The 23,732-nt window shown below is 42.3% G+C and overlaps 1 protein-coding gene across 1 annotated transcript in view; it reads left to right on the top strand.

Annotated features, from left to right (window-relative positions):
* ARFGEF2 (ADP ribosylation factor guanine nucleotide exchange factor 2) overlaps positions 1 to 23,732 on the top strand; it is a 2,483,667-nt gene that overhangs the window by 2,394,971 nt on the left and 64,964 nt on the right. Inside the window, exon 37 of the mRNA XM_044089932.1 lies at positions 12,957 to 13,095. Within this exon, the coding sequence (XP_043945867.1) occupies positions 12,957 to 13,095 (139 nt within the window). The remainder of the gene's footprint in view (positions 1 to 12,956; positions 13,096 to 23,732) is intronic.

Below are 23,732 nucleotides of genomic sequence, written 5' to 3'. Positions count from 1 at the left end.
TATTTTGCAGCAGGTAGAATTAAATTTTTGCCAATTGTATGGGGTTTGACTGACTTTGCGATTAGAAGAGATACTTCATATGATGCGATAATGGCTTGCTCATTATTGCCAATAGTCTTGTTTTTTATTATAATTCTTTGATTTACTTACAGTTCTTTCACTTTCATTTGGAAAAAATCAGTCAGCTTATCAGCATATTGTTTGTTTTGACTGAAGGTGACGCTTAAGCTCTGCTGGCTTCATAGCTTCATTCGATAATACTTCATAACAAATGATGCATAAAAATTTATCAACATGGTCAACAGAAGTATTTGTAAATCCATATTTAAGTACTCTGCTAAATGTTTTCCTGTCTTGAGTACTGGCATCTTCTTTAATGTTTTTGCCACAAAACAAGATCATCTTCTTCAGATGACTCTGAATCGTTCTCAGTATGTTTTACCGTACCACTCTTCAACCATTTATCCATTTCCTGGAATCTAAAATATAATTTAAACACTGTTGAAAAATCAAAATTCATAGTCATGAAAGAGACTTGTGTTTAGTTTTGCAAAAGAACTTACGGATATACCAGGAAAAGCAGTACTAATATATATGCTACTAATAGAAATAAACACAACATGTAATCAAAATATATAGTCCCTTAACAGCTATGAAGTCACTTGAACTCTGGATGCACAGCAGCAAAAGTAGCTGTGGCCTGTAGTCACAGAGCTGCACAGACTGCATGCAGTGCAGTCAGCTGCAGACCATCATCGGATTAATGTTAAACAAAGACTGTATTATGTATTATCAGTGTTTTTTTTTTTTAAACAAAAAGTTGGTGGTATGCACACATTGCGTTCGGGTCCCCCCCCACGTAGCCATTCCTGTCCCATTATTTGGCTATTTCTCTCTAGTTGCCACACTGTTCATACTATTTTCTGCTTTACTTCTACAGTGATTACAGATATTTGGATTTAATTAAAAACTTTATTTCAAAACTAATTTTATTTCAAATTTTATAGCATAAACACTGATAGACATTTGCTAAACAAAGCAATACAGTCTCACAGTGAAAACAGACTTAGCATTAAAACTTCTCTGCCTTTGAAATTCACATTTACTGGAACAACATTGAAACCCAATTCAAAGAAAATGCATCTGGCCAGTGGCGGATTGTTTACCTTTGGGTTGTTTTCATATCATAAGCCACTTGCACACATTTTTAGGACCTTGCAAAAGTTCTTTGTTTCACCTTCCTGATTCTATTAAATTATATCCCTTGTATAATACAGTATCACTTGTTAGAGCAAGATTTAAATTTATTGTTTGAAACATTTTTCCAGTAAGCAATGAAACAAAACATATGAACCAGTAATGACAAAACTGCCCAATTCAGAACATTTCAACCATAAAAGGTCACTCAGACGTCTTTCATTAGAATCCACCAGTATCAACCAGTATGCACAATCTCTGCAGCAGTTAGTCATCTGAATAATTCCACATTAAAGAGATCTGTAACTGATGAAAATGTTGCTGCTACCAAACAACTTTATATTTCAGTGTTTTATCTACAGATTCAGTGCCTGCTGAACCTTGAAGAATAAATTGCCTATGTTGCATTACAAAATGGTAAGCTGGTAATACTGCAATAGGCCAGGGAATGGATGGCAAACTGAAAATAGGTTTGTAGTTACTAGGCACCTCATCCAAAGGAGGACATATTCAGGATTGCAACACCCCACATCCTTAAAATACAGCAGTGTCAGCAATCCATCTACATGCTGTGGGAGTAGAACCCACAGCCTTCTGCATCAGAATGCAAGTATGCTACCTGTTGTGCTACTAACGCTACTTTTAAATTCTATTCCACAACAGTGCTACTATTTGCTAAACAAAACAGTTGCACATTGTCAACAGGTTTAGCATGAGCAGCAGTAAACTCTTCCCTTGAAGCTCACAATTCCTTGAAAATGCACCTGAAACTCAGTTTCTTGAAAAATGCAGCTTGGTAGTTTGGGTATGATTCATGCTCTTGTTTCTTGTAGTTAAGGTACAGGGTTTGAGTCTAAGCAAATTACTAATAACCTGCTTAACCCTACTAAGGCATTTCACTCTCTCACACACACACCTCCAACAGGCTCTTAGTACAAGAAATCTGGACAAAGCCTGAAATAAATAAGGACAGATTATAAATATTACTGTCACGAACTTAGAAAATTGCTAGAATAACAGGATTTGTGTTAACATGCATTTTTCTAAGGCTATGAAGTCGAAAACTTGAATGTATGTCATTATTTAGCAACATCATTCCTTTTTATGAATAACAGACAAATATATTGGGCAAATATCTGGACATTCTGCAAAAGGTGAACATTTGAGGGGTATGCTTCCTACCTCTTACACACACACACACACACACACACACACACACACACACACACACACACACACACCTCTATCCCTCTTACACCCCCTTATATGTGTACAGACACACACACACACACACACACACACACACACACACACACACACACACACACACACACCATACCTCTCAGCCTCTTAGCGCAAGTAATCTGGACAAAGCCTGTCAAATGGGGTGGACAGAGGCCCAAAACTTTGGACATATTTTAAATATTGCTCTTATAAACCATAGAAAGTTGTTAGATTAACAAGATTAGTGTTAGAATGCATTTTTCTGAAGGACATGAAGTCTGAAACTCAAATGCATGTCATTATTTAGTTTTAGTAACTTCATTCATCCCAGTGATTTGTCAAAAAAAAAAAAAACAAATTTGTGAACGACAGACCAAAAATATAAGGCAAAAATCTGGACATTCTATGAAAATCTATACAGTTGAGAGGTATGACACACACACACACACACACACACACACACACACACACACACACACCTCTGTCTTACACCCACCATAGCTCTCAACCTCTTAGACTTATAGACTAGATTAGAGCAAGAAGTCTGGGCAAAGCCAGTAATAATGGAACAAAGGCCCAAAAATAGGGACACATTTTAAATATTGCTCTTACAAACTTAGAAAGTTGCTAGAACACCTTTTGCATTTGTATGCATTTTCTACACTTAGGATATGAAGTCTAAAGCTCAAATGTCTGCCACTGTTTTCTGGCTTCAGTCCTCAATGATTTGCCAGGAAAACACAATTTTATGAGAAACAGACTAAAAATATGAGGAAAAAATCTGGACAGTTGAGAACTACGCTCTCGGCTGTACCGCTTTGGCAGGATTTATTCAAGCATTGCTTAAAAAAAATACCTTCAGGGTCTTTAAACACTATGTTCTTTTCTCGCTCCTGAATTGCTGGAGCAAGATCTTCAGGATCAGCTCTGCAGTACCGGCTTTGCTATGCTAGGGACAGCCACGGGCCCCTGCAACCAGCCTAAGTCTACCACTTAACTTAGTCTGTAGGTATTTCTAGTCTTACCCAAATAAAACGTGGAGGGAATAGAACAGTTTGTTTAAATTTCCCTCCAAGTTCCAACTTAACTGCCAGGCAGAAAACACAGGATGAGCAAGGAACTGCTCAGCCTCAACCACAAACACGGATGTTGTTTTTTGTTTTACTGAGAGTGAACTGCATAGGCATAGCAGAAAATTATGTATTTATTTTTTTTTTTTTAACTACAGCCTCTTTCTCTTCTTAAGCCACTTTACCACCATGCTAATTCACCAAGCATCTACCATACTTCTACTAACCCTGTTTGCATACAACACATCCCACTACTCAATTCTAAATCCAACCATCTGTGACACCCCCAACATAACACACCATCTTCCTAACTTAACTCACTCTTACCTTGCTGTATTACCCTATGTCATTCCTGTCTTTCATGAAATACAATCTTAACAGAGAAACACATCAACCCTGCATTGGGCTCCACTGGGTCAATAAACACATAAAATGCTACTACTGCGACCACTCAGCTATTACTCTTATCCTTTTTGTGGGCATCCACCCCAACCTTGGACCCATCCAACAAACCATACACCAATAGATCAGTTTTGTCCCATCTACCCAAATGAATCCTCATCACACTAAACGTAGCAACAACCTACTTCTCATGAATTTTAATCTTAGAAATGTCTACAACAAACTACCCAACCTATGTATTTGCATAGCAACACATAGCCCAGACATTCTAGTTGCTACCACAACCGGGTTAAAACCTAACAAAAAATATAGAAATTCTTCCCCCAGGTTATAGCATACTAAGAAATGATGGACAACATAAAAAAGCCAGAGGTGTAAACATAATCTTTAAAAACTCTGTGAACCTTGTCAACTACCACCATCCACTACCCAAATTCAGCAACATCAAAATAATTTCACTACTATACCTCAATAAATACTAAAGCATTTGTGTATCACAGCATATATATTCACCCATGCAGCAGAACCGAAGCACTAGAGTACATCCTAGGCCTCTCACAATATAAAAAATGAAACAATCTTACTGGATGTCTTAACATAAACTGTTCACTAACTGATTCTCACCTCCCGTTCTCTACCAATCATATTCTTCTTTGACTTCGCCCAGTTGAGCACCTGTCCAAGCAGAACTGACATACATAGTAACAAGTAATCCATCCTAGACTGCATACTATCGACCTCCCTCCAAAATCAACCCTGCTTGACTTTCTTGCTAACATCATCAGTGGCCACCTCTTCACTTTTGTTACCAGAAAAACTAACCACAACCCTATGAACATAGTCTTTAAACAAGAATGTAAAGCAAACTCTTTTAGCATAACTATCTGTCTTGACTCCATTTTCAAATGTGAGTGGAATACTCTAAAAATCTACCACTAGATGAAGCTGTTGCCCATTTCAATCACATATTCATTACCATCCTCAGTGAACTAGCTTCCATTAGGAATAAAAGAGTAAAAAGCAACCCTTTCCCATGGCTTACACAAGATACCATCCAATTTATGCAAATCAGAGACAATACCTGGAAAATATGGTCTTTTGACAAAACACAACCAAACTGGGATTACCTTAGGCATTTTAAAAATCACAGGTAACAAAGAATTTAATCTGATGAAACCAAAAACCTTTACAGGCTCTAAACCAAGCATCTACCTAATTCCAAACATTTCTGGTGTACCCTAAAAAAAATCCTCTTTATTCAGGACAATCTACCACCCCTCCACCTTTCACATTTAGCGACGACGACTCCACTGCCATACAGTTCAGTACTTCTTTCACTCAGTGTGTCCACTCTGTACTCATAAATAAGCCATTCTCTACCCTTTCCATACCTAGCCCCCATAATTATAACTCCTGATCTGAAGTAGGCAGACTTCATTTGTCTGCAACCTGTGGGTATCGGATCCGATATCGGATCTGAGCCGGCAGTTCAAAAGCTTTAGGATCCGAGCTCCTAGCTCCTCCCTCTATCCATAACCCCTTGCCAAGCCCTGACTGACCTCAGATTTTCGTTTGCCACGTTCAAGTAGCCAACGGATTTCACGAGCTCCTGGTAGCAAGTATTTCATTCGGTTATTCTGACAGAAAAATATTTTTCTTTTGAACTTTTTTAGTTGAAAGTGTGTGTTTAGGCTTTTACTCCTCCCTTTAGCTTAACTTTTTCTCGGGTTTTGCGTAGTTTTTATGTCGTGTGTGTGTGTGTGTTAGTTTAGGCCTGTTAGGGTGTACTATGGCAGAGGCACCTAAGGCTATATTCTCAAAATGTACCGAGTGTGGCCACAGGCTTTCTCCAGCTGATGGCCACACTCGGTGCGTTAAATGTCTGGGGGTTGAACACCTGTCATCTGGTTGTACCATATGTGCAGGGTTCAACCCCCGGGCCTTAAGAGAGCGGAGGTCGAAGTTGGTTCTGGCGGGACTTTTCCCTCCAGAATCGGCTTCGGCCTCTGCCCCTGCTAGTCAGCAGCCCTCCTCGGGTGCTGAGGTCTCCTTTCCCCGGCAGGGACTCAACCTCCCACCAAAAAGCCGGAGGATAGGGAGACCAGGAGAGAGAAAGAAAGACACAAGGAGAGGCACCACAAACGGCTGGCCGAAACCTCTGTCTCGGCCCCCCCGTCTAAGAGGGCCTCTCCTGTGGCTTCTTGCTCTCCTCATTCTCATCTCCACTCTCCCCGGTTCTCTTCTGGACCCGAGGAGATGGAGACTGGTCCTGCTTCGAGGTCACCGAGGCGGCATTCTAGGTCCGCCTCGGTGGCCTCATCTAGGTCCACCTTCTCTATGTCTGAAGCGGATATGGACCGGATGATGAGGCGTTTCATCCAGGCCCAGATGCAGATGGGAGTGCTCCTGGCCCCCCCCATCTGGGAGGGGCCTCGACCCCATGTTTTGTCCCCATAGCTCCTTCTCCGACCCGACTCCCGGGTTCGGAGCTGTCGGAGCTGGGCAGAGTTGGATCTGATTGGTGGTCGGCGCACCTCGGATCCGATCCATCCCTTGAGTGCTTCGGGTACGTCGGACCCGACCTCTCGGAGCCGGGGGCCGAGCCTCGGATCTGAGGGAGCTGGTGTGTCTTCGGCTCCATCCAGGTCGGAGCGCACCGATCTCTCGGATCCGACAGTCTCAGCGCCGGCTCTGATCCATGCGTCGGATCCGAGTGGGGGTCGGCTCTCGGGGCTTAGAGAGATCGGCTCCCCCTCGGCCTTCGAGGTGGTGGAAAGGGCGCTGTTGAGGACCTCTGGACCCCCGGTCCCTGCCACGACTCCACCCCGCACTCCCTCGCAGCTGGGCCAGGCTCCCATCAGCCGGTCCCAGGGACAGCCCGCCTCAATGTCCCAAGTAGTTCCCTTGGAACATCTGGGTGCTGGCGAGGACTCCTCGGACAGTCCCCCCGAGGAAGTGCCTCGCAAGCGCAAGTGTAAGAGGAGGCACGTGGACTCCCCTGAGTCCATCACTGAAGACACAGACTTGGATGAAGGGGAGGGCTCCCCAAGATCACCCCCAGAGGATGTCTCATTTGGAGACATCATGGAAATGTTAAGGATCAGGGGGGGGGGGGGGTCTGCCCCCAAGGCCTCCTCAGACGAGTCTGTGTTCTTGGAGGCATTTGAGGTGGGCCCATCTACCTCTTGGGTGTCCCCTCCTGCTGATCCTCTGGTGGACCTTATTTCCACCAGAGCGTGGAAGGACCCGGACACTGTTGAGCCAGTTCCGAAACGCCCGGATCATATCCTTAGTCCCCCTGCAGACCGCACTCATTGGAGTAAGGGACCCCCAGTAGATTCCATGATGATGGCTTCAGCCACAAAGAGGGAGTTAGCTCAGGAGAGTCCCTCTATGCATCCCCCGAGCAAAGAGTCCCGCTCAATGGATCGCATTGGGAAGTGAGTCTTTAGTTCAGCAACCTTCTCTTTGAGAGCGCTGAACTACGTGGCACATGTCATAAGGATGCAACGAGACCTGATTAAAGAGTACGCTGCATCCCCCCCAGAGTCCATGTCAGCGGAGGACAAACACATGTACTCCACCCGTATGGCCACTCTCAGAGCGGTTTCAAATACTTCTATGCGGCTACTTTCTCACGCAACTGAGGGAGCCGCTAGAGCTAGCAGAGCGGGCCTCGTCATGAGGCGTCAGGCCTGGCTCTGCCACTGTGACTTCGCAGAGCCCTTCAAAGCGACCTTCGCGAATGCCCCCTTCGATGGTTCTGCCCTTTTTGGCAAAACAGTCCGCGAAATGCTGGTCCAGAGCGAAAAGGACGGGAAGACGCTGTCTGCCGTCGGAGTCCGCTTCTCAGCTCCCCAGAGGTCCTTCTCGAAGAACCAAAAGGGACAGAAGAAGATGTGGTTCTGGAAATCGCAGCAATCCCAACCTGCTCAGGACAACCAGTCCTTCCGTGGCAGAGGAGGACAGGGAGGTCGCCATCCTAGAGGCAGAGGGGCTCCTAGGAACTTTGGGTCCAGAGAACCTTTCTCTGACAGACCCACGCAGCAACCCTGAAGGGTTGCCCGGCCGCCCATCTCCAGAGGCGGTCGGGGGGCGGTTTTCGAAACACCTGACAACATGGGAGTCAATCACGTCAGATCGATGGGTGCTTCGGGTGATATCCAGAGGCTATTCAATCCCATTTCACAAAATACCCAGATTCCGAAGCTTCCCCGATGTACCACCCAATCAAAGGGAGGCAGCAGTTATCGAGATCGCGCAGCTGCTAACAAAAAGAGCCATCCAGCGCGTCCCCCGAGATCAGACCAGATCAGGGTTTTACTCCAGGTTCTTCTTGGTGCCAAAGAAGACGGGGGACTTAAGACCGATTCTAGACCTGTCACAACTGAACCTGTCGGTAACCAAGCAAAAATTCCGGATGGTCACCTTACAATCTATCCTCCCCCTTTTGCGGGAGAACGACTGGATGTGCTCTATAGACCTCAAGGACGCGTACTTCCACATTCTCATGGACAGACGGTCCAGGAGGTTCCTTCGCTTCCGGCTGGGAGCCAGTCACTACCAGTTCAGGGTCCTTCCCTTTGGTCTCACCTCTGCCCCCAGGGTGTTTACCAAGGTACTAGCTGTGGTAGCGGCCCACCTGAGACTCCAGGGAATTCAGGTGTTTCCTTACCTAGACGACTAGCTCCTAACGGCATCATCAAGGCATCTGCTGTGCTCAGCCAGGGACTATTTCCTTCACATGGCTCCTCGGCTGGGCATCACCATAAACAAAGAGAAGTCTTCACTGGCCGCCACACAGCTTATAGACTTTATAGGAGGAAGATTGCACACAAGAAAAATGCGGGCCTTCCTTACCACGGATCGACTGTCCAACCTGAGGTGTCATGTCGCGGCCATCTTATGTCCTGCTCCGACTGCAGCTTCGGTCCTGAGGGCCCTGGGTTCAATGGCGGCAGCCATTCCGCTTCTTCTTCATGCTCGACTTCACATGCGGATTCTTCAATGGACCCTCCAGGTCCAATGGTCCCTGCTCTACTTCCCTCTCAGCAACCCGATAGCTATCAGCAAGGCATGCAGGAGCTCCCTTCTTTGGTGGCTCCAGTCAACGGATCTCCTAACAGGGAGACCTTTCTGTGCTGCGTTCCCCCTAGCCACGGTGACCACGGATGCTTCTCGCTTCGGGTGGGGGGACATTCAGCGGGAAAAATTGTCCAAGGCACGTGGAACAATTCAGAGACCTCACTGCATATAAATGTCCTGGAGATGAGGGCGGTGCTATTAGAGTTGCAAGCACTACACAGCTTTCTCCCTGCAGGGACTATTGCTATCCAGACGGACAACATGTCAGTAGTCTGGTACATCAACAAACAGGGAGGAACCAAGTCCTATCCCCTTTGTCGAGAGGCCGTGAGAGTCTGGGAATGGGCAATCTCCACCAATCGCTTTCTTGTGGCAACGCATATTCCGGGAAGATCCAACATCCTGGCGGACAAGCTCAGTCGCACCATTCTTTCCCCTCACGAATGGTCTCTCAACACTCTAGTAGCGAAGCAGATTTTTGCCGCCTGGGGGCAACCCTGTTGCGATCTTTTTGCTTCTCCCTCAAACGCCAAATGCGACAGTTTCTTCGCTCTATTTCCCCCGTTCTGGGAATCCCTGAGAGACGCCCTGGTGCATGCTTGGCCTCCCGGTCTCCTTTACGCTTACCCTCCACTGCCTCTAATGCAGAAACTTTTGCAGAAAGCCAACAGTTTGGGGAGCAAAATGATTCTCATTGCCCCGTTCTGGCCTCATTAACCTTGGTTCCCCTTCGTGTGGTCTCACAGAGTAAATCCTCCCTGGATTCTAGATCCGATTCCGGATCTCATCTCCCATCCTCAAGGGCTTCCAACTCCGAACCTTCACACCCTGAAGTTGACAGCCTGGCTGCTCCAATTCCATCCCTGATGAGGACTCCCGGTATCTCGTCACCTGTGAAAGCCATCTTAGTGGTGGCCCATAAACCTTCCACTAGGAAGGTTTATCGAAGCAAATGGAAGAGGTTTTCTATTTGGGCAGAACTTAATAACCTTGACCCCTTTTCTGCACCACTTTCGGCGGTACTGGACTTCTTGACAGACCTTTTTCAGCAAGGAGCAAGCTCTTCCACGGTGAAAGTTCAGATGGCAGACATTTCCCATTACCATGTGGGTCTTGACTCAACACCTCTCATGGCTGCAAAAATTTGCAAAACCTTCCTCAAAGGTGCATTTCTCTTGAGGCCTCTGGTTAAGGAAGCTGTACCACCTTGGGATTTATCTCTAGTTCTGCAGGCCCTAACCTCTCCCCCTTTTGAGCCTGCAGCCTCTGTGGATTTAAAATACCTTTCATGGAAAACTGCCTTCTTAGTAGCCATTACATCGGCTAGAAGGGTTTCTGAACTCCAGGCTTTGTGTGTCAAACCACCATATCTTTCCTTTTTTCCGGATAGGGTGTTCCTCAGGACCAATCCTTCATTTCTACTGAAGGTCTCTTCAGAATCCAATATCAACCAATCGATTAATTTGCCAGTTTTTTCCCCCAACTATAAAAACAAAGGAGAATATAAATTACATTCTTTAGATGTTCACAGGCAGCTGCGCTTCTATATTCACAGAACAGCTGGTCATAGGAAATCCGATCAACTGTTCGTCTCCTTTGCAAAATTCGCACTGGGTAAGGCAGTCTCTAAGGTTACCCTGTCGAAGTGGATTTCTAACTGTATCTTGCAGGCTTATGACACCTCAGGAAGGCCACCGCCTCAGAGAATTACAGCGCATTCTACCAGGGCAGTATCCACGTCTGCTGCTTTTAAGTCTAGAGTGCCTTTGGATGATATCTGTGCAGCAGCCACTTGGACTTCATCTCATACTTTCATCTCGCATTATAAAGTGGATGTTGTTTCCAGAGGGAGAGCATCCTTTGGCTCTGCGGTGCTCTGGAACATCCTTCCATGACGGCCGCCCAAGGTTTAGGTAGCTGGGGACTCTGTCCCACAGGTTGCAGACAAATGAAGTCTGCCTACTTCAGATTAAGAAGTTATGTACTCACCATAACGTTCCATCTGAGTAGGTGACTTCATTTGGATGCAACCCCCCCCCCCTCCATCCCCCTGACCTTATTAGCAATATTAGTCCTGGTTTCCCAGGAGTCTGGTTTACACGGCAAACTCAATCTGAGGTCAGTCAGGGCTTGGCAAGGGGTTATGGGTAGAGGGAGGAGCTAGGAGCTCAGATCCTAAAGCTTTTGAACTGCCGGCTCGGATCCGATATTGGATCCGATACCCACAGGTTGCATCCAAATGAAGTCACCTACTCAGATGGAACGTTATGGTGAGTACATAACTTCTTATTCTTTCTCACTTCAGTCAATGCCAACCTTGGCTATTAAAAAACTTTTCCAAAAATTAAAAGCCTCAGCTTCTGCACTGTTAATTTGCCATCCGACTACCTCAAATTAGTAGCAGATGCCATTGCATATCCAGTTTCCATGCATATAATGTTATGTCCCCTCTGTCAGAAAAAATCTCATGTAATACCCCTTCATAAAGGTGGTAAAAACATGACCTCTGCAACTACAGATGAGTAGCAGTTTTACCACCCTTTTCAAAAATACTGCTCGAATGTATACATAGCTGCTAACCTCTCACACCACTAATAACCACCTCTCCCTTACTCAACACGCTTCCTCTCACGCCACAGTATTACTACAGTCCTTCTCAACTTCACTATAACTGTTTTTTCAGAATAAAGTAAAAGCAAACTAGTCTCCTCCCTTTTCTTTGGTGAATTTGCTCCATCCCAGAGAATTGTGTGATCTCAGAGCTAGTATATATGATTAGCAGGGGGTGTGAGAGTCACAGACCCACCATATGGGGAGCACAGAGCACTTATGCTCTCTTTCATTTTTAGTTTATGCATGCACCAAGATTGATGCTCAGCTCATGCATAGTAAAGTGTCTATGTGCATCATTTTGGTCATTTGGTGTCAACATTATGCACATTGATCATACCGCTTAACTGTCTAAATTTTTTCAGAATATCTACATTTTTGACTTACATTTTTGGTCTGTTCCTTACAAAAGTTGTTTTCTGGCATATCATTGAAGAATGAAGTCAGTAAATAATGGCAGATATTTGAGTTTCAGACTTCATATTCTTTGGAAAATACATGCTAATGGAAACTGTCCAAGTTTATATGAGCAATATTTAAAATCTGTCCCTATATATGGGCCTTTGTTCTCACATTATGTTTGTCTTTTTCCAGATTTCTTGCAGTAAGAGATTGAGAGGTATGATGTTATTAGTAATGTTCAATAAACTTAAATAAATCCATATATATATATATATATATATATATATATATGGATTCACTTCATAACATTGAAATATCAAAATACTGAAACTCAAAACACTGAAACCAAAATACTGAAAGCTCAAAATACTGAATACTCAAAATACTGAAACTCAAAATACTGAAAACACATATTATGCGTAAACTCAGCTTAAACAACATAAATCATAACAATTTCTACCAAATATATCAACTCCAAGATTGCACATAGTGTAGTGAAGGAGTAGATATATATAATTAGCAGGGGGTGTGGGGGGTGCAGAAATTGCTATGATTTATGTTGTTTAAGCTGAGTTTACGCATAATATGTGTTTTCAGTATTTTGAGTTTCAGTATTTTGAGTATTCAGTATTTTGAGCTTTCAGTATTTTGGTCTTCAGTATTATGAAGTTTTCTCATTTTCAGTATTTTGAAGTTTCAGTGTTATGAAGTGAATCCATATATATATATATATATATATATATATATATATATATATATATATATATATATTTGTGTTAATGGGTGTGTGTCTGTGTGTATAAATATATATATATATATATATATATATATATATATATATATATATATATATATATATATATATATATATACTCGTACATATGTGCATGGGGGTTCTATTCTGGCATATATTGTTATGCATACATTATACTTGGCTTTGCACATGACTTTGTGTTATTTTTGAAGGTTTTAAGGGCAAATCCAAGCCAAACCTCCTGAAGCAGGAAACTAGCAGCCTTGCTTGCTCTCTGCGAATACTGTTCAGAATGTATATGGATGAAAATCGCAAAGATGCATGGAATGACACTCAGAAGCGCCTCCTCAAGTAAGTTTATGTTGATGCACTGTATTAGTATTTTTTATTTTTACCTGCTTGGTTGACTGACTGTTGTATTTGCATTTTGTTTAGTATTTTTGACTTGGAGAGCTGTTTCGCATGTGCTTTAGGTACTTGATGTGAAACTAAGTACTTAGCTTTATATATTAATTTCAGTAAGAAAGTAAAGATGTGCTGCACTAGAGATAGAGGAAGAAAATGTGTCGGTAACCTTTTAGTAGTAAATAGTTGAAATTCATCTACTAAAATATCTGCAGAAGACATAGGCCATGGATTTAAAATATCAGAGCATAATATCTTTTTGAAGCTGTGGTGGTATTAGAAGAAATTGGTACGATGAAGGAAAAGACCATTCGCAGGGAAATTACAGGAATTTACAGGCTACACATTGTGATAGAAGTTGTGTAATGCCATCATGCAGTTACTGTAGTTCACTGCGTGTGAAGAATGCACTTAATGTTGGGATTGTAGTTATCAGCACCCTGTAACAGTAATTGGAAGTATGAACAGTGATACATGCAGCAATGTACTTCATATCAAGTAATACCTGACTGAGCAGTGTCTGTCAAAGCCTACTGACTAACTGAATTTTCCTTCAAAGCTATTTGTGTTGCTGCTTGTCTGTAATGTGAGTAGGTAGTGATGTAGTAGGCACACTCAGATCAAAGGCCTCATCTGATTGCTTCCTGTAAGATTCGTATGTCTCAGTCTCTTAGTTTAAGAAATCCGGGCGCAGCCTAACAAAATGGGGGGGACAACGGCCCAAAAATAGGAACAGATTTTAAATATTGATCTTATAAACTTAGAAAGTTGTTAGAGTCACAGGTTTTGTGTTAATATACATTTTCTGAAGGATTTGAAGTCTGAAACTCAAATGTATGTCATTATTTAGTGACTTCATTCCTCAGATCATCCCAGTGATATGCCAGAAAAAACACAAATTTTATGAAGAACAGACTTAAAATATGAGGCATTAATCTGGACAGTTGAGAGGTATGATAAGATCATAAGCAGAAGTTACTGTAGTCACTATGACCCAGGGTGTAATTGGTTAAGTCTTTTGTGTCTGCTGAATGACAGATTTGTCAGACCACTTTCTTTTTTAGTTTTTGAAGGTATTGATAGTAATTAGCTACTCACTTACTTGATTAATTTTCAAATGCTATCATTCTTCTTTTGTCTATAGTAGTGATACTGATTTTTTTAATGGATTGCTTTGGCTTTCACCTCCCCCCCCACCCCCGCATCTCTTAGGCCCGTCTCTTATCTTGGCTTGTTCACTCCTCCTATCCCACAACATTCTAGGAATTACATCTGGATCTAGCATGGTTAGTAAAGTGTGTGTGTGTGTGTGTGTGTGTGTGTGTGTCCCTGTCACCCCCCCCCCCCCCCCAGAACTGGAAAACACAATCCAGTGCTCACCTCTGCAGAAATGCAGTTGCAGCTACAGTGCATGCACACTAATACAAGAGCTGCTCCCCCTCCACTTTCCCCTACCTGGAGCTGTTGCATTAGGTCTGTGCAAATACCCTCTCCCTTTGATGGTCAAAGACAGTGATTATCAATTTGCTCCCATTCCTCCTGTCTACATTGCTGTTTCATTTGGAGTCTGCAAATGCATTCTCTCTTCGATAGACAATACAGTGAAGTCAATTCTCTCCCATTTCTCCTGTCTGGTTGGTCCAACATCCAACCCATAGTTAAACATGGTTCATTTGGGGGCATTAGCAGGATCAAACTCTATGTGCCACAGTGCCAAATCTGTTTCACAGACAGTTATTTGGAGTAGATAAAACTCAAAACATACTTGCATATATTGTCTTTATGCATGCTTTCATAGATGTTGAACAGTCTTTCTCTTCAGTGCTCACTTTTTTGTAACACCAGTAAGAGTATATAACTAAGTGTATTATTTTATTGGATGAGTCCTGGTGATTATAAATTACTACTTTATTAGTATTTTATTCCATAGTAGTCTCTTCAAATATTTACTTTACACTGATAGTTCTGACGGTATTAAAAAAACCACAGGTAGCACCGCAAGATTTTTTATCAATCTCAGCAATATTCCTCTTATAGCTTCTGTCAATCTCTAATAGAATCCCTGTTAAATTTCCAAAGCAAGCACTTGGATAAAACTTTTTTCATGAAAATTTCTTTACATTTCTCGAACTTCTGTAGCTTCTAATTTATTGGTAATTGCTATTGCTAGAAAGTACAGTTGTATAAAATCTTACCATAACAGTAGATGTCCTTCTTTTCACTGTTGCAATATTCATCACCTCTGGAATCTCCTGCCAAGGATAGCCGACATCCGGCCATTATACCAAAGCTTTTATTACCTAGGAATGCTGTACGACAGACAGTGCTCACCATGCGAATGTAGAGCATAAAGGTGATGCACATAATTCTCACAACCTAGAACTGAAGTGCCTTAGAAAAACCAGGACCTCAGTGGAAAGTAGAATATGTACATCCAGAAAAAGGAAGGAAGTGAAGAAGAATCTCTTGGCCAGAAAGAAAATACCACCCATGGAAAAAGAGGAAAAGAAAAGGGATACGAGGGAGGGAGTGAATACTACAACAGTGAAAAGGACATCTACTGTTCTGGAAAGATTTTGCACAGCTGTACTATGTCCTTCCATATGACAGTTGCAGTATTCACCACCGCTGGGAGATTACAAAAGCTACTGTAAAGGTAGGGAGGAGGAAGGGAAGGAGGTGCTCTCCACAAACCCATGCAGGATGGTTTTGGCAAATCCTGCCCTGGCACTGGAAATGAAATCCAGTTTGTAATATTTAGTGAATGTGTGAACAGAAGACCAAGTAGCAGCTTCAAAGATGGAGCTGGTGTCCAAATCCATGAAGAAAGCCCCTGAGGAAGCTTCTGCCATAGTAGAATGAGCCTGAACAGAAGCAGACAATTGTTTCCTATGAAAAGTATAAAAAAACAAATGGCCTTGGAAATCCAGGGGGAGATAGTTGCTTAGAAACTGCCAAACCCAATGTTCTGGTATAAAAAAAAGAAACAAAAAGTTGATCAGATTTACGAAAGACCTTTGTTTTGTCTAAATAGTATCTGAGCTGCCTATCCAAGTCTAAGATATGTAGAACCTTCTCACTAGCAGACTACGGAGAAGTGAATAAGGAAGCAAGGTGGGAAGTCTGATAAAGGGGCAGCTCATTAATAACCTTGGGCATAAAAGAAGGATTTGTATAGAGAAACACCCTGTCTCTATAAAAACCAAAAAAATCGGGGACCATCACGAAGGCCCAGAGTTCAGATGCTCTTCTGACGTAGGTTAAAGCAACCAATAAAACAGTCCTCCAGATGCAGTGTTGCAAAGAATTAGCAGGCTCAGAAGTAGCTTGAGGCAGTGTTTCAAGGATAAAATTAAGATACCAAGAAGGAGGAATAGGCCTTCTTGGGGGTCTGATATGAAGGACTCCTTTTAGAAATTTCTTGACTTCAAACCTTGAGGCCAAAGGAGGATTCAGTGACAGACTGAATAGTATGCCAAGCCAGTATGTATCAGCTCACACAAGTAGGAAAGAACCAACAGAACCCCCACTGAAAAGGGATCCTGGTGGTGTTTACGACAGCAGACAGAAAATCTCTTCTACTTAGACATCCAGTATATGATTTTCTAGTGTTGAGTTTCCTGGCCTTATGCAGGGCCCTAAGCACTTTCTCAGAAAATTGGTGTCAGAAAGGAATCAAAATCTTTTTAGCCAAAGTGTCAGTTAAAGAGTAGACAAATGAGGGTGAAGGAGGGATCCTTTGTCCTGTGTGAGAAGATCAGTGCAGTGAGGTAACTTGCGATGATTATCCCGGGCTAGATGGAGTAAGATGGGGGGAGCCCAGTACTGTCTGAGCCAAAAGGGAGTCACTAACAAAATTTTTGGAGGGTCCTTCTTTATCTTGTTAAGGACCCTGGGAAGAAGAGCAAGAGGAGGAAAGGCATAAGGAAACTCGCCCTTTAGAGAGAAAGACTTGACATACATTCCCAAGCCAAAGGACTTGGGACTCTGGAACGGAACTGAGGGAATTGCATGTTCAGAGGGGAGACAGAGATCCACTTGAGGAATACCCCACTGATGAATAATTTCCAGAAACAAATATCTGTGAAGCATCCATTCATGAGGCTGTGTCTTGGACCTACTGAGAGGATCTGCCACAAGATTGTACTCTGAAGGTATGTAAACTGCCTGTAGGGTCACCTGTAGATTGATGGCTAGTCTGCAAAGAAGGTAAGGCCTCGTGCATCCTTACTTACTGATGTACTACAAGACTGTGGTGTAGTCTGTATAAACTTTTAAGGGTCCTGGCACCCAGGATGAGTGGAAAGCTTGAAGATCCAAAATGAGAGCCCTGACCTTTCAGGGTGGCTGAAGTGGCTCCTCACCCTACCCTAAGGCATCCATCAAGAGTTACTGGGACAGCTGAGGAATTTGGAAAAAAAACATCTGGATTGAGAGAGATCTGTTGAATCCACCAGTGATATTCCAGTTTGGAACAAGGAAGCAGAGGAGCTAGATACTCTAGCGGGTGACAGTGTTGAAGCTACATTGATTTTAGATACCTTTGAAACTTCCTCATAGAAACAAAATTAACAGTTTAAAATCCTCAAGACACGGAACCATCCCTACAATGGGGCTAGGCCAGGCCCAGGGGGAGAGTGGCCCCCCTTTGCAGAAGGAAGTAGCAGTCCGCAAAAACTTATAGGCCAAAAAAGAACCATAAAGACAATAGAGTGGATTATTGAGAATAAGAAAGAAATTATGTATTGTTACTGTTATGCAGAAAGTCCAGAATTTCCAGACAGTAAGTATACAAAAAAGATTAAGAGAGAAATTAGAGGAAAGAAAAATACTTCCACAAGAAAAAACTGCCAGAAGTTTCAAGTAAAACTTTGTGTTCATTAATATAACAGATTTATGAAAACATTATATAGACCAAGAAACCTTGGGCTGTTTGGAAAAAGAAGTGAGTGAGGTAGTGCAAAAATATAAAGAACAAAATCAAGAGACTTTTGAAAGGTATAAAAAAGAAATATGGACATGGGAAAGAAAGAGAGATCTGATATGGTGGAATATTTATGCAAAGGAGAAAGCTAAAAAGGCAGCCCCAAAGATATTCAAAGGGAAATACAGGCAAAGGCATCCAGATATGGAGAAATTCAGAATAAAAACAAAAAAGAAGATCACAAAGAGGGAACGTAAAGTAGAAGTAAAAAAAGTAGAAGATGAAGCCATGGAATATTTGCTAAGTGAAGTATTTAGTGCAGAAAGTCTAACACAGGTTACATCACAGCATGATGAAACGAGTCCCGAAAGTAAGAGGAAACAGTTGGAGCAGGAGACATCTTAAGAAGAAATATGGACACAGGAAAGATATTTAATATGGTGTAATATTTGTGTAAAGGAGAAAGCAAAACTAATCAGTACAGAAAAGCGCAGCACCAAAGATATTTGAAGACAAATACAGGCAAAGGCGTCTGGACATGGAAAATTTTGCAGTACAAAAAATAAGATAACAGGAAAAGTAGAAATGAAGATTAGTAATGGGATTAGTAATGGAGAAGTTAAACAAATAGAAACTGAGGTTATGGATTACCTGCGAAGTGAAGGATTTAGTGTAGAAAATCTAACTCGGAAAACATTACAGCAGGATTGAGCAACAGATCCCCAAATTAAGGGGAAACCATTAGAGAAGGAAAAATCTGATTAGTTGCCATATGAAAATACTTTGGCGCCTTTCATAGGAAACTAGTACAAATGTTCAGTTGAAGTTACACAGCTAGAGAAGGAACAGGAAACTGTGGCAACTCTGACAAAGTCAATGTTGTAGAGTGATAGGTTAGTGAGCTCCCATATGAAAGAGCAACAGGTGACACAGGATGAAACTGAAGGGAATGTGACACAGGAAGATGCTTTGGAACTTTCTGTAGGATGCCCGTAGGAAATAGAGAACAAAGAATGTGCCCTCAGTTTAGAAGAAAATTATCTAAGAGAAGAGTTGCTTGGATTAATAGAAATGGACAGACATATTAAGAGCAATGAAATAAGTAGACTACAGAAAGTCATTAAAACCCCAAAACTTAGAAGTTTGATAAAACAAATGAACACAGCAATTAGGACTGTCCATAGAGATTCATGTGATATAATAGAAGTAAATGGGCTGTATTACTTTGCAGCTAAATTAATAAAGTCTTACCACCAAAGCATTGGATAGTAAGGCAAAGGAAGGGCAGAAATTGAATGTCATCATTAAAGAATCGAATAGAGAAAACTATAAAGCATTTAAGACAATAATCATCACTATTAGAAGAGTATAGATGAGGGAACAGATCAACAAAAATACTCAGAGATAGACATGATTAAAAACAATGCCCAGTATCAGAACAGATCAGGATCTGTTGTGCACTGTTGCAAATAATAAACAAAAATATCAGCACAGGCAGAAAAAATTTAGAAGATATGCAAATAAATATAAAGGAAAAGCACAAAGTAAGCTATTTATTGATGACTCACCTTCTGACTAGTTAGGCTGGACACCTCCCTAGAGTTACATCATGTTCAGATAACTATAGATAAGACACTCATTCAAGTCATAGCTAGTTATAGATCCCCCTCCATGGATCATGATCTGCATGAGGCCTACTTGACCAAACTGGAGCCGGTCTAAATATTGCCAAACACTCTGGTCATGGGGGATTTCAGTTATCCCACCACCAACTGGGGAACCTACTCTAGCCCTAATTCACTAGAGCAAAAGTTCCTTGACTTTGTTCACTCAAATGCCCTGGAACAAATTGTTCAAACCCCAACAAGAGAAACAAACATAGTAGATCTGGTCTTCACTAACATGACAAACAGATGCAGCACAGCAACTGTCAGACCCTCAGTCAAATCCTACCACAAATCAGTCACCTTCAAACTGGCACTAATACCAGAAGTCACAAATGGCGAAGTTAGACTATAAAACTTCACTAAAGCAAACTATACCCTCCTAGTGGAAGGTGTAAATGCATTCCAAGCCCCACCTCCAGCTGGAAGTCGTAACTACACCAAAGCTTACACTAAAGCCCTGTATATTCACTTATATAAGTGTATAGACTCGGCTGTTCCAGAGAGAATCAAAGCCAGACCCCCCCCCCCCCCCACACACACACACAAAAAAAAGCCACCCTGCCGGACATCCAGCATCAACAAACTTTACAACAAATGCAAAAAGTTGCTGCCTAAGAAAACTAAGGTGAGGTTGCAACAATGGAAAAACAGCCTCAACAGGAAGTAAGACACCATGTCAAATCCTCTAAGGGTAACTTTGAGAAAAACGTGGCAATCACATCCAATGATAGTCATAAGACCTTTTACGGCTACATACTTAGCTTAAAACGTAAGACCCAAGCATGTGCCAAACTAGTGACTAATGATATCACACACACACTGATCCCACAGAGATAGCAAACCTGCTAGCAGACAGATTTGGTGAAACTTTCACTCCATTATCCCCTCCAAACTTATCATAGACCTTGCCCCTAACTTCCTCCGACCTTACATATCTGAAGAGCAGGTCATTAAAGCCTTGTCTGAGGCAAAAACATAGCCTCTGTGGGACCAGACAGCATCCCAGACTGTCTTCTAAACAAGGTAAAACATGAACTAGCATTACCATTAAGTACCCAATTCAATCACAGCCTAATCACTGGCTTTGTTCCTGCGGAATGGAGAACAGCAACAGTTATTCCTCTTCACAAAGGTGGCTTAGCAACAGACCCAGGGAATTATAGATCCGTAAGTCTGACCAGCCTCCTCTATAAAGCTATGAAATGTATCATCATGGACCTCATAAATAAAGACATAGGTGACCTCTAATCTCTGGATCCGACCCAATTTGGCTTCATCAGGGTCAGTTGCTGCCTGTTAAACTTGGTAGATTTAATCAAAGGCATGACCAGGGTCATTGATGATGGTAAATCTGTGCACACATCCTTCTTCAACTTGGCAAAGGACTTTGACACAGTCTCACACTCAGGCATTACTGATAAACTTACAAGCTGAATGTAAACCCCTTTGTTGTATAATGGGTTGCCAACTGGCTTACAAACCAGTCACACACTATCAAAGTGGGTGACTCCACATCACCCAGCAGACCTGTCACCAGCAGGGTGCCACAAGGGCATGTGCAGGGCCCTCTACTGTTTGGTATATAGTTCTCAGAAGTTCAGGCCAAAACTAAGGGGCTGTGGCTGATCATTTGAAGACAACTGCAAACTGAGTGCATTTATTGAATCCCCAAATTATGTCAGAATACTTCAGGAGGATCTTACGCAGACCAACGACTGATGTCTTAGTCACACTCTCCAACTGAATGCAAAGAAATGCATCATCATTCCCTTCAGTCAAAAGTGTCTCTTCACACTATCAAACTGACAAAAATACCTTATGTACCTACAAAGTGGTAAGAGATCTGGGATCACAAGTACAGTATGACCTTAACTTTGACCACCATGTGTCTGCTGTAGTAAGGAAGGCTTTCAGCATAACACACTTGATTAGCAAAGGCATCGCCTGTAGAGCAAAGGAGGTTATAACCCCTCTACACTTGTTACTAATCAGGCACATCATTTAGTAAAACGCCCCTTTCGGCGTGTACTATCACAAAGCACCTGCAGCAATTAGAAAGGCTTCAGAGGTTTCTAACTAAGAAGATAAAGGGACTCCAGCAGGTGCCTTATACAGACCGACTAAAGTCCCCGTCACTGTACTCAGTATTGTGTAGTCTTCTTGGGGAAAGACTTATGCCTGCCATATACAGAGCAATCTCTGACCCAAACCTAATGAATTTGCTGCACATCCCATTTTAGGGACCTAAATGTGACTTGTGACTTGAGTAGGACATGCTGGAGGGACAAATTTGTCTCCCAGCAACTGACACTTCTTTGGAATGGGCTGCCAATTCATGTGAAGCAGAGCACCTCTATGACACTGTTCAAAAAGAACCTGGACTAGTGGATGGGGCACTGTAAATTCTCACTGGGGATAGCGCCCACAACCCTCTTGTTATTACATTGTGATGAAAAAGCTAGGCTTGAAATGACCTCTGGGTCGATAGCCTAGTAACCGCCTGTGATCCTATGAAGGAGGGATGGGCCTCCTCAAAACTGATTACATGTGTAGATCTGCAGACGTGGGACTGCATACATATCTGCTGACTTCACAAGACCCAAATGTAGTGAAAGTTCTGAAACATGAGGAGAATAAGTCTAAGATTACTTCCCTGCTTAGTTTAGCCAAGTATATCGGTGTCAAGTGGAAATGGAAACCAGACCAGAAGTAGATAAAAATAAGGCAGCAACTGAATATGTCAAAAAAACAAAAGAAATAATATAACTTGATGGGAAGGTAAGATATATGGAAAATGTATAAATACAGTTGCAGGTATAGAAAACTCTTGGAACAATGTCATGTTGCTCAGCATCGAATGCAGGAATAGTTGAGGAGAGGTGAATTTAAACCAAAAAACAAAAGGTTAATATTGGCAGCCCAAGATAGTGGACTAAGTATACATTGGTTTACAAAGCTCATTGGACATGTGGGAGTAACAGACAGATGTAGGTTTTGTAAAACAGAATTGGAAACAGTCGCACATCGTGTTGCTAGTCGTGATATACTAATGGCAGAAGGACTGTATACTGAAAGGCATAATGTGGCAAGACTGTTGCATTAGGGATTGTGCAAACATTATAATACTGAAGTAGCTGAAAAAGACTGGAAACATGAGCCACAATGCATTATAGAAAATTATGAAGTTTGCATTACATGGAATCACCCATTACCAACGGTTCAAAAAATAGATGCAAGAAAAATAGATATAGTCGTCCATGAAAGGACAAAAGGAGCACTGATCATTGAAATTGCTACACCCACTGGCTATAGTGTTTTATGTAGAGAGAGACAAAAAGTCATAAAGTACCAGGATTTTCAGACAGAAATGCGGAAAATGTGCAATAAAGATACCTAGACAGTTCCAGTAGTAGTAGGAGCAATGGGTCTTATGAAAAATAATTTACAGTCATAGTTAGATATGTTACTGATACATTTAGCTCCATACAAGTTGCAGAAGAAGTCATTACTGGGCACATTGCGGATGCTGCGAAAAGCACTTCTGGCTGACATCAGAGATTGAAACAATACTAATTTCATGGACTTTAATCATACTTTGACATAGGAATGGAGTCTGTTCCTGTCATGGTATTAGAAACCCAAAAGACTTGTAGAAATTAAAAAAAAGAAGCCTGGCCCAGGGAAGCATGGAAATGGTAAAGGCCATGAGCTCCAGAGCCCTGAGAAACTCCTGGGCTGGAATACGGGACAGTGGAAGCAGGGAAAGAAAATAGTTCGAGAGTGACAAAACCTTGGAGGCAGGAAGAGAGTTTAGCATTGGAACGGTTTGAATCCTCCAACCTAGGAAAAGATGATCCTGAGATGTCGTCAGCATTGACTTTTGAAGTTTGACAGTGAACCACAGTTTTGTAATGGAAGTAAAGTTAACATCTCGCATTAGCTTGGCTTTGGATGGAGCCTGAAGTAAGAGGTCATCCAGATAGGGAAATACC

Source organism: Protopterus annectens, chromosome 12.part0, assembly GCF_019279795.1.
Source record: "Protopterus annectens isolate FY-2018-M chromosome 12.part0, PAN1.0, whole genome shotgun sequence".
Classification (NCBI taxonomy): Eukaryota; Metazoa; Chordata; order Ceratodontiformes; family Protopteridae; genus Protopterus; species Protopterus annectens.
Note: the sequence above shows the minus strand (reverse complement) of the source record. Positions and strands in the feature narration are given on the sequence as shown.